Source organism: Papilio polytes, unplaced genomic scaffold (genome assembly GCF_000836215.1).
Source record: "Papilio polytes unplaced genomic scaffold, Ppol_1.0 DF821289.1, whole genome shotgun sequence".
NCBI classification, from domain to species: domain Eukaryota; kingdom Metazoa; phylum Arthropoda; class Insecta; order Lepidoptera; family Papilionidae; genus Papilio; species Papilio polytes.
In genome coordinates this window covers 560,058-576,410 of record NW_013527915.1, presented here as the reverse complement: position 1 = coordinate 576,410, position 16,353 = coordinate 560,058, and the positions used below count along the sequence as shown (strand labels likewise).

The 16,353-nt window shown below is 35.0% G+C and overlaps 1 protein-coding gene across 3 annotated transcripts in view; it reads right to left on the bottom strand.

The window, feature by feature from the left end:
- The window catches only part of LOC106109488 (transcription factor Sp9-like), a 56,695-nt gene that overhangs the window by 21,569 nt on the left and 18,773 nt on the right, over nucleotides 1-16,353 (bottom strand). The window contains exon 2 of one of the 3 annotated variants that reach the window (XM_013291004.1): nucleotides 2,947-2,988. The exons of 1 other annotated variant lie outside the window; for it this stretch is intronic. In XM_013291004.1, coding sequence (XP_013146458.1) covers nucleotides 2,947-2,988 — 42 coding nt within the window. Of the gene's footprint in view, nucleotides 1-2,946; nucleotides 2,989-6,052; nucleotides 6,231-16,353 lie in introns of those variants that run through there. One more of the 3 variants, XM_013291005.1, reaches the window with a different exon arrangement.

The window sequence follows — 16,353 nt, the reverse complement described above, 5'->3', positions numbered from 1 at the left end:
ATAATGAAGTATAACCCCCGAAAAGGTCTAATAAACACGACCAAATAATTCGTAATGGCACATAAAAACACCATAAAGGTATAAAACATCGAGCGAAAAAAATATGAAGGCGCCGCACCCCAGAGACCCCGCGCCCGCAGAGCCACCGCTAAATATTTCTAAGAGAAACGTCGTCGCTTTAAGAATAGCTTAAGCGGCTAATAGTTTTATGACACGCATGTCACTGCTTCGAGCGTCATCAGAAGCATCATTCAATAATGAGCTCTATAACTTCGGTGTCAGGGTGTAAAATTATTTGTAGCCACGGAAATGACAGTCGCAGGGTATAGCGGCATTAGACAGGGGTGCCATCGAGTTAGTGATGTAGTGAAATCGTTGCTAGGTGAGGGCTGCGGGGAGAACGCTGAGGGTCGCGGGAGGGGCTGGGCGTGTCCGGGATAACGAAATAAAACGCTCCGGGCTCATATGCGACCGTGCGAACTCGGCTTAACGCAATAAACATTTTAATTTGGGCACGAAACTCACGCTGAGATGCAAAATTACGGTGTGAGAGGGCGTCTCGCGCCAGAAATCAAATTACGAGGAAATTTCGTGCAGCGATGTTTTTCATGTTGGGAGAAATAGACCGGGACCAATGTAGGTACCTACTTGTTTACAACATTAAAACAAAATTAATCTAACTAATGTTCATTTGAATATGAAAAACAATTCCTAATTCTAGTATCTTTTTATCAATTTACTAATGAATTCGATAAAGCAAAGAAAGAACAAGGATAAAATTACTAGAGTTTATAAAAAAACAGGGCGTTTATGTTTAAATATCATTCATTCATGTGTATTTCACAAGAAGTTTCTAGATAACTTTGCTTTGCTATTCATAGTTTGTTGCCTCAGTAAAGCAATATCAAGGTAAATCTGTTATCTGGGGTAGCACAATTAGATCAGTTTGACCGGCGACGGCTCACGGCGGCCGGAAATAGGCGGAAGTGAGCGGCGCCGGCACATATCACACGGCTCGAGTCAAACGGCTCCGAAGCGGTTTACCGACATTTACTCGTTCAGTTACTCAAGTCCACTCACTCATGAGTTGAGTCACTAAAGTCACTCTTTACTAATGAAGATTTCTCTTACGTCGAGTATTATTAAAAAAAATTCTATATTCAAAATTCCTGGTAACATCATCGAAACCTAATTAAAGCTTTCGAGTTCCCTGATCATTTTTTAATATGGTTAGATCGATTATAAACTGATGGAGATCCCAAGTATCAGTAACAGAATACGATGAAATTGACGTAATTTGTGACGTAGGTGGCAAAAGTTAATAGTCACTTCACAGGCTCTTACCGCCCTCTGTTGGCTTTGCGAGACCACTTCAAGTGTGTTCGTAACGATTTTGAGAATAGCGGTTATGAATTTACGCTCAGTTTTGTGACATCATGTAAAATAAAATACGAAAGAATTCTAATCAATGGACTCTATTTAGATAGTTTTAATTTTTAAAATCATACTTCGTAATATAAACGCGTTTTTCATGCTATTAATAGCTACCAGGATCTTTTATTATTGAATTTGCACACAAAATACATTCAGCAGTCACGCTTTGATAATAGATATTTCTAATACGTATTGTCCATTTGACTGTATCGTGTTTATATCTATAAACTGTATCACAATATTTCGACCGCACGCAGACTAGCGACGGCCCGCGGCGTCACTCGCCGACAGCGCTCAATGCGCATTGTGCAAACCATTCTACATGGAAACCATTATGCATTGTAAACGATTCAACTCTAGTCATGATAGTCCAATGAGTTAAATGGCAAAAAACTGTATTCATGTGAGTTATGAATTCTTGATCTTTGGAATTTGAGTATGTGCAAAGTACTAAATTTTAAAAATCTAACTATACGTCTGTTGTTTTGTAGATTACAAAATTTCTGTTCGTAGGAGTGTAAGTACTAGGAGTACATAAATCTAGTACGTAGGCCGTCGATTACTTGAAACAGTCCGTGGGTGTGGGGCTCGCTCATGCAATCGCCCAAACCGTATCGAATGCATTGCCCTCGCCTCTCGCGCGCACAATGGCCATTTCACAGCGCCGATACGACGACAAATCAAAATAAATTACCGATTTCGTCATTCGACATTCGTTCCGATATAATTTCCTCACTTCGTGCTTGAAGATCGCATCGCTTGGTGCTGCGAATTGCTTCTATTATGCAGCTACGCGAATAACTATTAAGAAATCTAAGTTACTGATATCAAGGAAATGGAATGACTATGATGATATCAACCGTTACTCTTTTAATGCGAAATTGAAGTATTGTCTTTTATAGAAGAAGAAAACAATTGTTAAGTTCGTTGGTTATTCAAGTGGATTGAACGAACTGTGTTATCTATAAATCTATAAATAGATGCTGATATTAGGAAGAAAAAGGGTTTTTTGTTATGTAAAAAATTCATGAACTACAGGAAAATTTTTGGAAATGTTTATAAGATTGTTCAAAATACATAGGTATCATCATCCACTTTTCCTTATCCGTTACGGAGGGTCGGCACAGTATGTGCTGCTCTTCCATACATCTCTATCAGCCGTCATATCTGAAATCACTCCTTCCTTAAGCATATCCTTCTTCACACAATCCATCGATACTTTCTTCGGCCTTCCTCTACCTTTGTAGCCATCCACATTCATTGTTCACACTTTCTATACAAATGTAAATGTAATGAAATGTAATTTTAAAATATTTACAAAGACTATGTTTATTCCTAAAAAATATTGAATTGTAAGTCGTTTTTTAATGGAATTACAGATAGATACATTATACATATGTATATATTTAGAAGAAGCAAAAACAAGGGAGCAGGAGTTCATTTAAACAATGTTATCAAGACTAAGAAAATTAGTAAGTATTAAAATAAATCAATGTGACATTTAGTACTTACTAAAATCTTCATGTCCTTGTGGTCCGCAGATTCGATACTAACCTAAAACAAAAGACAGTTTGCTTTAATTTTTTAGAGGAGATATGTTTTTTAGACACGAATAAACGATTACTTCGGAATTACTTCGAGGTTTTAACATCTAAGATTTAAAAAAAATCACGTTCAGTCGGATTAAACCTTTTTTTTTTAAAGTAGGTACTATTTTTAGCGATTGACAAGCATTTAAACGATTCAAAGATCATTTATCAATTGTTTTAACAATAAAAAATAGATATCAATCATTCTGTTTGCTGTTTATTCAGTTTTATAAACAATACGTACAGGAGACTAATTCGCGTATAATGCAATCGAAAGTTCGTTAAGCGAGCGAGCCCACGCCCATCGCCTATCCGTCCTACACATATAAAAACTAAAACTAATTAGAAAGTCCCTAAAAAGTTAATATCATAAGTCGGCGTGTACACACGAGCGAATTTAATTTGGAGCGTTTTTAATTATGGCGGGAGATTCGTTCGTGGGGCCGGTTTCGGCGCCGCGGCTCCGGCCCTCTAATTATGGAGCCAGTAATAGCGAGGCCTGGAGTGGCCCCGCGTCCCTACCCGCAACCCACTCCACGATAGCTCTAGCCATCTACGCTGCGCTGACTAAATTAAGTTACATCCATTTTCAATGTTTTTGCTACTCAAAACAAACTCGTAAATGAAAATGGAATTTCTCTGATGAGTTTATGTTGATTCCGATTTTAAAAAACTACAAATTGAAATTTAAAAAAAATCCTCATTTAAGTTATGTTGATAAATACCTTACTCGTGGAAAACTTAGCTCTCAATCAAATAAATCTCCACTGTAAAGTCTGAAAGTATTACATTGAAATTACTACTTTTCGCCCGCGACTCCGTCCGCGTTGTAATAAAAAAACAAGAAAGAAGCCTGTGTGTTAGTCCAGACTATCATGTACATCTATGCGAAATTTCATTGATATCCTTTTAGCTGATTAGGCTACAAACTCTAATAATTCATCCATTTTGAACTTTCGCATTAAAATATTAAGTAAGATTACACAAAGAGCACTAGAATTGTTGCTTAAACATTGTGCAACAAAGAAGACATATCTATAACGCGTTAATAGATATTGTACATTATGCAACACTTAATAGCAGTTCTAATAGAGAGTAATTGCCCTTCAATGTAGCGCATTCGACTGTTCGCTGTCCAACATAGTTTAAAAGGATTGTATTTAATTACGATGACTCGTATCTTGTCAGCCAAAAAATATGTTTTAAGACCGCATTATAATAATTATAGATTCAGTCAATAACTACCACTACTTACCGTTTATGATTTCTATCAGTAAAACAAACTAAAGCAACTGTAATATAAAGGCGCCTTCGAAATGCACTGTCTGGCGATTAGTCATTACTTTCATAGCTATACTATTTATTGTTAAAACCAAGTGTACGATTACACACACATATTATGCTATAGCTTTCGCCCGCGGCTAAGTCTGCGTGAAATATAAAATAAACAAAAGTAAGTGGCCTATGTGTTCTTCCAGGCTATCCTCTACATCTACACAAAATTTCATCAAAATCCGTTCAGCCGTTTAGCCTACAAACTCTAACAGACATCTATCCATCCATCCATCTAAACTTTCACATTTATAATGTTAGTATTAGTATGATTAAGTATTTTAACATTTAAATTCAGTATTATTGGACAACACTATAAAATTTTGAAGATTCAAAAACCGCTAAAGCATTGCGCGAGAGCAGCGAATTCATATATGATTTTTTTCCGAGACTTGAGAAATAGAGATTTCCAGTAGGTGTGAATTTCTATTGACAAGTAAATGTTCCTCCAATTGTCCAATCCAAAAAATACTGAAATCTTGGTTAATTTTGTCATTGATATTATCAATTATATTTTATGAGTAAAAGACATTTTAGTTATATCGCACATACTTGCAAGTAAAAGATATATTAAGTTATCGCGGCCACACTTGAAGATATAACATAAAACATTCAAGTAAATTAGTTCATACTTAAGAATATTTCCACGTAAAGGCAAAATTATTAATACCTTAATTTTGTAAAACTTAAAACTTTGTAAAACACCCCTTCAAAAAAAAAGAAACATTTTCAATAATACACAAAATTAATAAGCCAATGCAGTTTCCATTACACAAATAATTCAATCATTTCGATTATTTGCAACTGAATAACGACAAAGCAAGAATAAGTACAAAGGAAAGGGAACAGACGACGTGAGTGGACCCCGGGAGGTGTTTGTGCGTTGTAATCATACCTAATCACACCAATTAGATATTTTTATTCCCATTACACCTTTGTGTAAGCCCGAGGTGTGCTTTGTTTGATTATTTTTGTCGAGTGCCTTTTGTACAATTATTAACGTCGTGGAGATGTGAAATGTTTGAGATCCCTAATTTGTGAAAGGAATAATAGAAATTTTACTATGTGAAATTTAATTATGTGTTTCTGTGGTACGCTTTAGTATATTTCATTATTATATAGGTTTTAAAAATACCAGAACAGAATTAGTTTTAACTGATATTGTAACTGTTAAAAATTACTACCATTTCAAATTTTCAATTTAAATATTAAAATTAATATTTTCAAATAATGTAAAAACAGTTTAGAGAATTCTTTTCAGGATAATTTTAAACAGTGACTCTTTTGATAATGCTATTTATGCTAAGTTCAAAATGTTACAAGAAATAAATTATACATTTAAACGTGTTAATTATTTGAATAACATCAATAGAATATTAGCAAAATTGATGTAGCGGTTTTTCTCATGCGGACTTAAATTTCTTATTAGAAAATCAGACAAGAGTTTCGAGTTAAATTAATTTTGAACTTTTTCATCTTAAATATTAATGTTGCTAAGAAAAGGTCAAAGTAATAATGTTGATTTTCATATGTTTTTAATTATTAACGATTCATTAAAGCGGTACATTCAGTAGGAAGCTCTTAGGAACATATACGAACTACTGTTTCGAAAGGGATATTAACTTTGATTTTAGACATTAAAAACATTTTTAAATTATAATTGTCTTAATTTTGTTTAGATATATTAGTATAATTACCTCATTGAAGTAATTATTGTTGGCATTGTGTGGTGCGGGGTGCGGGCCCCCTGGCTGCTGGTAGTACGCGCAGTTCATGGCCCATGAATTCCAATACGACAGAGCCTCACTCTACCTTCACTCGATCACACGCGACAATATTTTATATCATTTGTAAAAAATCCACGGAGCAATTATCTCGTAACGAATCGATGCGGCGAACGAATCTCGCCTACTAATTGCCAGGTTCGGGGCCTCGCGGGCCGCGGTCGCTATCCCACTCACACACGCACCGTCTCTCTCGCTCTGGTATGGTGGTGAGTGCGTGGTGCGCGGACCGATGCGTGGTTTGTTTACTTTGGGCGGCGCGAACTTAGGGCGGCCGCTTAGGGCGGAACCTTTATCGCGCACGCAAATACTAATGTACATCGAAAACGCACTTAATTCACTTGTAATGAAACCTTTAAAAGCTAATGTGTTGGGAAATAAATTTGTATTTCATAGGATACTAGATAGCTTTTACTGGTAAAATTAGATTTGGAGCAATGTTCAATGAACTCTTATATTGTTACAAAGTCACAGCAGTTGTAGAACGGTTTGATACAACTTTCCTACAGCATCTAAAGTGGCACATTCATTTAAAGAATATGTATAGCTTAATTGACATTCATAAAAAACGGTTTCATATTAAATTAAAACGCACAAATGTAACCTTTTGGAAGTACAGTCACGAACATTTTCATCCCGCAATGGTTTTAAATGTTTCCGGTTTGTAATAAAGTACATTGTGATCGTTACCCCGGCGACTATTATAAAAATTGGTCCATTTTTTACGTATACAATCTGTGCGGGGGCGGATACCACTCATATAACAGGATGCACTTTCCTTTTACACTATTGATATCACGCGAAATATGATCACGTGATACACTAACAGATGTTCACACAATTTATAGATAACGTGTTTTTTACTTTATTTTTTTTTTGGAAGATATGGTTGGCTGGCTGGATGGATTATTTTATATACAATGGTATAAAAATTTAAATAGAGACGTCGTCAACTATTCACGATGATATAACTTTGTTAAAAAATAGAACAAAACTATCTGTCTAGTTTTAATTTTCAAATACTTGAATTTATATTAATTATATCGCTTATATCGATTCCAACCTTAACTATTCATATCCGATTGTTTGATTCTTACCATTTTTTTTTCGGCTTATATGTTCAGGGGTATTGTACCATTAGTCGTAGCTACATAAGTAATGTTTTGTATGGAATATAGAATAACATGTGCAAATGTCAGTGATTAGTGCGGGCGTGGGCGCGGCGCGTGCGCACGTAATCATTGTAATACTGCGCCGCGACGCTCCCGCGGCGCTCCCTTCATAACTCAGTGTTGTTCTGTTATTTTTACTATTTCAATAGCGTTTTGTGTTAAAAGACCCATATACTTCATTATTATGTGAAAACTTCAACGATCTTTAACGTTGTAAAAAATACTTTCATACCTCAAGACATTTTATAGTCACTTAAGCTGATAATTAGTGTAATTTTATAGTTTAGGTCCACGCGAAAAGTACCCCTCCTAGCATTTTAAAGTCTCTGAATGTAATTAGTCTAACATAGTAGATTTTTATTTATTTTGAATTACTTTCTTTTATATTTACTTCAGTTTTGATGCTTAGGGGTGTTTCAGTGTCTCAGCTTTTAATAAGAATGTAACTTAAGAAAAATAAGTTAGTCGCGTAACTAGTCACTATGTTGTGATCAATCTAGTTGGTCCAAGTCCCTCACACATAAATAGTTAACAGGACTAAGAACATTATAAATAATAACTTTGGACTATACCGTTTAACTGCAGTTTTCTATAAAAGACGTAAGCTACATAATGATGTTGACATTATTACTAAAAACCAGTTTTTGCGAAATCGTTTCAGCCTCATTAAATATTTATGAAATTTATTAAAGAGTGCAAAGCGCATCCTGCCATCTGCTCACATCTACATATAATGAGATATTATCCTAGTTAAACATTGCCTTATTATCATAAATAGAACATACGGTAGTTATTCTCGGCATAATAATGCAGGATCTTGCAATAACAGGAAATTGATCGATGATAAACACCGGTGCGTATTACAGAAATATTTTTTATTTAGTATACTTGTTCGAACATGTTAAAAAACAGTATATCTATTTTTTAACTGCAATCACAGTTTTTCCCTAAACTATTTTCTATAATTGTAAACGTTGAATAATAAGGCGTGCGAGCGGCGCGTGCACATCTGTCGCCGCCCGCCCTCAACCCGCCCAGCGCCGCCCAGTACAGCAGCGCCACGCAGCGGTCGCGTATCGAGTTACAAACACAAAGAACATAACTACCAACTTAATAATACGTTACTTTGAATGAAGTTTTTTACAATAGTATTGTATTGCAAGAAAAAGCTACAAACATGATTACAATAGTTTCAGCTGCAAATATAATTTGTAAAAAAGAGTTTCAAATAGTTTTAGATTACTTTTTTAAGTTAAAATTCGTATTTATTAGATAGATGCAACAAGGTGTACGAATATGCTTTCTAGTATCGCTGTTCATTGTACAATACATTGGGAGCACTTTGTAAGCAATGGAAGGGGTGTGATGAAATCCGGTTGCAATCTTACACCTACTTCCGCTGCAGACGACTTGGATGACAGTTATGACTGTACTAGATTGAATGCTTTGTACAGTTACGTACAAAACTTTTGATAAAATAACTGTGGAAGTGTAGTAAATTTTGTAATAAATGTGAAATAGCTACGTTTAAAATGTTTACGACGAAAATAATGTAACTGCTAAAATGTAGCAATGCTACAATTATCTTGTTTTAAACCTTTAGAATAGGTTTGAAATTAGAAATTCATATTGAAAGTAAACGCTATATAATTTTTTCGACAAAATGTTAATATTTGATGTCTCAATAAATACACCCATTCAATGATATGTCAATGATTTTAAACGCAAAAAAAACTAATTCATACTATATTGACAATTGCACATTTGCAAGTACAAATAAATGCTCATATTCGGTTTATCGGACCAGAGATAATCTTTCGCGTACACATTATCCAACATTCGCTACACGTGTGATTCTTATCCGATACGTCATTGTTGCACTCAGATAAATCCTATTCAAATATTTCAATAGCCATTCAACGTTGAGGGACATTCGACGACCGCTTCCTATGCAAAATTCACTTAATCCCGGAATAAAGGTGTGCATTTTGAAAGCTTCCGTCCGACTAGGAACCGAGCAAGTGACTGCACAATGCCCTATAGAGATGTTCACTTGACGTACAGATCTCTACAATGTTTACTTTTATAATAGGATTAAAGACGAAAAGGAGATTTTGTTTTGAAATGTTCAAATACTTGTGAATGCATATCTTTGAGTACTTGAGATGAGAATTGAACCACTTTCTCGCGATTTTTTATGATGAATATAATATACAATTTTGTGGTTAGTTTTATCGAACTCCTGTTTGTATGGAATATTCATAACCGTGGGATAACATTTTCGTATATGACAGTTAAATGGATTATAATAGATGGTTAAAATTAAATGTGCAAAATGCTTTTGGAGAGCAAAAAATTTGTGCGGTTCATATATTCCGGAATATTAAAACATACTATTGCTATTCAATTATTTAAAGAGTATGTTAAAAGCATGTTTATTCTCATATGTTCATTGACATATGTGCAAGAGATTTATGACTTCATAAACGAAAACATACTTCATACAGAGAGGCAATGAACAACTGATATATATGGCCAACAGCCGCGTGCATGGCGCAGGCAAACTGCAAACAACAAAATAAAGCAGCGGCGGACGTAATAATGGTATTTCCACCTTGTAACAATAACTACGTAATAGTCAAGAGGCATTTACGAGCTTTTGTCGAGCTTTTGTGGACTCGTAGTGGCACCCACTCCAAGTTTTTGTGATGAACGCAGGTCGGACCCCTCTTCGTTTTACGATGCATACTGTTTTATTGAATACTACTTACTTTGAGCTTAAGCATTGAACTGAAAGAAAAATCTTTGAACATTTTACAATATAACGTATAGTTTGGCTTGACTGCAGTATGTTTTATTCTAATAGATATAATTTACTTTCCTTCTTTCTGCTTTAACATTATTAATTTATTTAATGGAAATTACATTTGTTATATATCTAAAATATTGTTATGCAGAAAACCGTCGATTTTAGTAATAATTAAAAACATGAATTTATTTTGCGTAGTCTGTGAACGCGTCGTCGGAGATGGCCCGCTGTTGAGATAAAATTAATAGCGGCCATTAAACTGCGAAACACTCCGCGGAAGACTTCATTAATTTTCCGCATCGGTCTACGCCTCTAAATACTTCGAGATAGCCCAGCAATAGATTTATTAATTATTACCATAATCTTTTATAAATCCCTGCACAAATCAATTCACAAAACTTTATTCATTCTTTATCTAAAATCAGAAATTATCGTAGATAATCTCTATAATGACCTATTGATATGGTGACTTTGTAGCTTTCAAAAATATATTATTCTCATTCCTTTAAGATCTAATTCCACTTGCTTTCGATAAAATAATAGTCATAAAACCGCATCTAGGAATATTGTCACAGTCACTATCGTTTTGACTCACATGTAGCGTTTTTTACAAATTTTAATTTACATTTATTATCAAGGAACAAAATTGTAAAAATCAAAGAGTGGATAGCGGCAGTAAATCAAGATATTAATCTACTTGCGAGTAATACGACCAAGCCCACACCAAAGGGCAAGATACCTTTATCGGATATGCCTCACCTTAGATTTTTTAAATTATAAACATTTGAAACATTATAAATAAAAATTTAACACTAAGCGTATATACGTAGATATTTAATGACCTAACTAATCATCGACATAAATATTTGCTACGCTAAAAGCAATAATCAAATGTCTTACGGTCAATAATTATACGCTTAAACTTATAATTTTAAAGCCATTCATTAAATTCAACTAAATATGAAAACAACAAAGTTCCACCGATCACAAATCAAGCACAAGTCGGCGGTCGCCGGGGGCTTCATAAATCAGAGACGGTCTTAGGCCTTCTTAGCTTTTCTAGATAGAGATTTATCCCATAATAACATGTTGCTTTTCACTAAATCAACCGCCGAATTATCCGGTAGAACCGCAATGATTAATCGACAAGCCTCCCGGCGTAATAATGGTGGAACCCTATCGACGAGGTACTGCCCTCTTAAAGCACCCGACATGTCACTCCTAGGTAATACCAACTACACTACGACAAGCATAACAAAAAGCTAGTGGAATAACATCAGTTGCCTTTATAACTAGCATATCAATGAAGGCGAAGAATGACACTGTAAGTATTTGACAAACATCACTTTGAATAAAACCTTCTCGTATAAAATTATTTTGGCTGAAAAGGCCAATTTCTTCACGATTATTTCCCCATTAGAACCTGTTTGGATAATCACAAAGCTTAAAATTAAAAACGTTTATCGAAACCTTTTATGTATTGATGCAACAATAACTTCATTACAAGCCTTTGCTCAATTTACTGATTTCGATGCAATTGATAAAATGAGAAACCAGTGAATTTTGCAAAGATACTTAATACAACCGCCTAAGGACCTCTAGATCTGATCTGTGGTCAACCGCAAGCTTTCTATACTTGTTGAGGTTAAAATGTACGTTAGAATTATAATCAAAACTCAATTATATGAAACGAGTTCCAGCTCATTTCAGGCCGCCTTCGACGCTTCGACACCGATCCCATCTCTCCGCTTCACCGCTCCATGATTAACTTTAATTAAACGTTATCTCTTATTAAACAGAAATCCTGAGCTAGCATGAAGTACATATAAATATTATGCAGCTAGTTCTCTATTTGATTTATATCATATTAAGACATGAGCGTGTGCTTAGTCTCGTCAAGACTGAGAATAATGAAATTTATACACAGATTCTTAATTAAAGACTGAGTGAGACACTGAGCATTATTTTCTCTTTAAAATCGAAGTAAGATAAACTCTAGATATAATAAAAGCATTTGTGATCGAAGAGTATGAATATAGGAGAATGGATAAGTGATCGAAATGGAAGTCATCGTCTTTCCTTCTGGGAATTGCCAGATGTTTAATTTAACACGTGTTCAATGTTTCATCGAAATGAAATAAATCAGTAATGCATCTAGGAAGTCTTTATTAAGATTGCGACCGCAAAGAGGCGGGGCGGTATCTACTCGATCGGGAATTTGAATAATCGCCGCGTTACAGCTTAGCATTATCACAAAGTATCAAATGTTCCGCGATTTCGATATATAATTATAATGCCCGTACAGCTTTACGAATTATACGTTTATTTGTTAAGTGGCATTATGCAATACGTCACCATCAACAACTGACTGATTAGAGCATTGCTAAGACAATTGCAATTTCTGAGAGCTTCCTATTAAGAAAAAATAGACTAACTGCTTAAATATGTTACCGACGACTTCTTGAAGCTGTTAGTCCTAACTCAGAGTCAAACTATTATACTAACTTGTACCTCAAACCGCATTGTTTAGCAGCAGTAGGGATTGTGGTCGACCACTAATAAGCTAGTAAGCCATTTCAAATTGGTAACCAAACACAGTTACAGGACAGTAAGAATGTTTTAATGCTGCGAAAGTTGTTTAGACGTGAAGTACGTAAATGAGCCTAGTTTTTTTTAAGTATTTTAAAAAGATTGAAATACATGAATACAATTGGAATGCCAAATAGAACTACACAATCTTCAATATAGAATTAGCTCGAAGTGATCACGTGCGATCCGCGAGTGTCCGAAGTTTGCATACCGACCAGATCATCGGCCATATTTCAAACATAATGATGGCAAGCGAGCGTGATAATAATTGTTATTACTATGAACCACATATGCTATTATTTTATAATTGAAGGTTTTCGGGTGAAACCCTGCAATTATAAGGAGAGCCTGCAGCAACGACAGCAAGCGTGCAACGAGCTCTCCGCTTTTTTACCTCCTCTAATTCGATTTACATAACTACCCGCAGCTAAACGAATATAATAACGGCACTATTTGTCATTTTAATGACTCCGATCTTTTTTAATTTCTAAATACTGCATTAATTTTATTAATTAAATAATAATTATTTTGTTTAATTGTTTGCAATAATTGCTCATAAATGGACAAAAAAGGATAACCGGACGGAAAAACGTTAATGTATAAAATACTAGTCAAAAAACATTTTTTTTAAGTAATGTAAAATAAAAAAAGGATATATGTGGCAACATTCATATAAGATACTGTATTAAGTATAAGATATTTTATTTTACAATAAACGTGTTCGTAATCACATCGGAGAGCCAAAACACACATCGATAGCCGTAAATCGACTAAATTAATCGACTTAAAATCTATACAGCGTAATCCCCAGTCCTTAGAATGGAGAGTTCATTATTTATTATGAATATTAGTCAATTTTTATTTAGCCTAAAAAAAGCGGGCACCGAAGGTCGGGCGAGCGGCTCTGCAATTAACTGAGGCAACCCTGTAATTATGGACAGTAAATTCTGGACGCGTCCTGGCCGTATATTGTTCTATCAGCCGCTCAGGATTAGCTCGCAGCCCTCCGCCAGCGCCACTGCGGTATCAAAAGAAACCGAAAGTTTTTGATATTTATAAAACCCTTATTGGATTTTGCGGTTTCAACTAATGCATCTTATAAATGTTTTTATTTTTAAGTGTAATGATTTCGCAGTTTTACCATAAGAGTTGTGGATGAGGTGTGTGGGTGGCATTTTTTTTAAAGATTCATTACATTTTGCTAAACAAATGTCCCAATTTAACTCTGAAAAGCTATGCTTTATTAATTATATGTGATCAAAATAAAGCATTACTTAATATATTAGTTAATAATGTTTCGAATTAAATAACAAGATTTTATCGTTATATAACTTTTTCTAAGACATACATATACAGATATAAAAGGTTCAAACTTAATTACACGGGCCCCTATCTCTACCTCCAATCGCGGCTGTGACTTGTATAATAGAGTTTACTATTTTAATAATTTATTTCGGTCAATCGAAATGATTTGATATTCAAATGATATTAAAATATGATAATTACCAGCAATTATTATTAAGGTGTGTTCCAAATGGATTACTAGAAAAAAACATCTACACGTTAAAAAACCGATTTAAAATCCAAAAATAAGTTCTTAGCTTAAGACATACGGTGTTAAGCATGATATTGGCTTCGGGTTTGTCTTGTCTGTAAATTATACCTCGTTAATAATGTAACTTGTTAATATTTTAAAGGTTAAATAACGAGGACACACGTCCGATATGTTGGCTGTAACATGTCGATCTCTGACCCATTCCGTTCATTCACAATCAGAATGTCGTGACACGCTGCGCTTGTCGTGTTTCGGCGTAATTTCGAGACACAATGGAATTCCCGACGTGACTCGGCAGAAAGTCCGGCCATTCATACTCGTTGGAGGTTCCGTTCCAACAGCCTAGATGCATGCTGAGATGATATTGATACCTTTTCGTTTGTCTTGAACAAAAACCGAACGCGATAACTAAGCTAAATTCATTTTAGAAGTTGTTAAAGCTTGTTTCCTAATTACTAAGAGTAAAACTATGTTATTGGCATATCTGTTTAAAGTTAGTAATCCCCCCTCCTCCTAATAAAGTTAAAAACGTTCATGTACTCGTAAGTTACTTTATGTAAAACTATTAACAGTTCGATCGGGCATTGGTTTTCACTTTATCGTACTTGACCCAGTTTCCATATTTAAGATTAATCATGACTTCAAAGCTAATCTAATTCCAGACTAACCCAAGTCGATTTTTGCTTGCATATTTCAATGTGCGGGCGGTGCTGCTTAGTTACTAAGAAATAAATGATGGGACGATTGTTTAAATAAAAAAGGTTGAGTCCGTAGGGCCGGACGAATGGCGACCTGCGACCTGTGATTTGCATACAATAGCGCGTGCTTGGGTGACGAGCGCATTCCCGCTCGCCTGCATCGAGCCCGCGATGCTTCTTTGGGGTTAAAAAATGAAAGCATAAAATGTATCTATTACGATAGTTTCCTTTAAAACTCTGTAATAAAGATCTAATTTATAAAACATGAAACAAAAGGACAGACATTGAATCCAAAATATATTTTATAAACTGCGATTTAAATAAAAAGTCGTATTACTTTTAAAACTAAATAAAGACGTTGCGACTTGTTTGTAATTATGATATTTCATTCAGTATTCTTTAAAAAATTGTATTAAATGTAAAATCAAATTTATAAGAATTTAAAAGAGTCATAACGAATGTATGTAATTGATCCAATCATTATAATTCAAAGAAACAACGCGATTTATTTCCATCGCGCTTTAATAATCGCATTAAGTTTTCCAGGAATGATAAACATCCATAATCGAGTCCCGGTAAAACACATCGGTGGGCGTGTGCGGCGCGCCGTGTTTATTTCAATCGGCAATTTTTCAGTGCGTGTACGTACCGCAATGCAGTTGCTGGGAGATTTATTGCAAGAGAGCTCCCCGGTTCCCCGGCTCCCCGACTCACGGCGTGATTAATGCCCGCCATCCGATCTATTTACTGCTCAATACTCCAAGAGAATTAAACTCTAATGCTAACACTAATACACTCGAATTGCATAGTGAATGGACCTGGTAAACTATTACCTTACCTATCTTTACCACCCTTTTCTTATAAGGAGAGTTTGGGAAGAGGAAGTGGATTTGACGGTGGAGGAGATACATAGGAAGGGGAAATATCTTTATGTGCGTCTCCTCCTCCGTCGTATAAGGGTAGGCAACGCATCTGCCATTGCGGATGTCTATGGGCAGCGGTCGCTTCGCCATTTTGGCGGTTTCAGGTGGTCGCTTGCTCGTTTGCCGCCTAATGTTATAAAAAAAAATTAGATAACTTGGGAAATTTTTCTCTAAAATACTTGAGACCTAAGACTTGCATGAAAATTAAGCAAGGTTTTTTTATAATAAATTATGAACACACTTATTTATTCCATAAGAGCACTAGAATTGTTTAAGAAGTGATGAATAAAATTGATCAATATGTTCAGTAATTTTGAAACTACTCCAAGAACATAATGGATTGGGATCGTAATTTTTTTTTGTAATATACTCTACTATAAATATTATTACGCATAAAATAACCATAGCGGGACTAATCGTGTAGGCGATTTCCCATGCTCTATGTTGGACTCTGGAGCAAGATGTTCC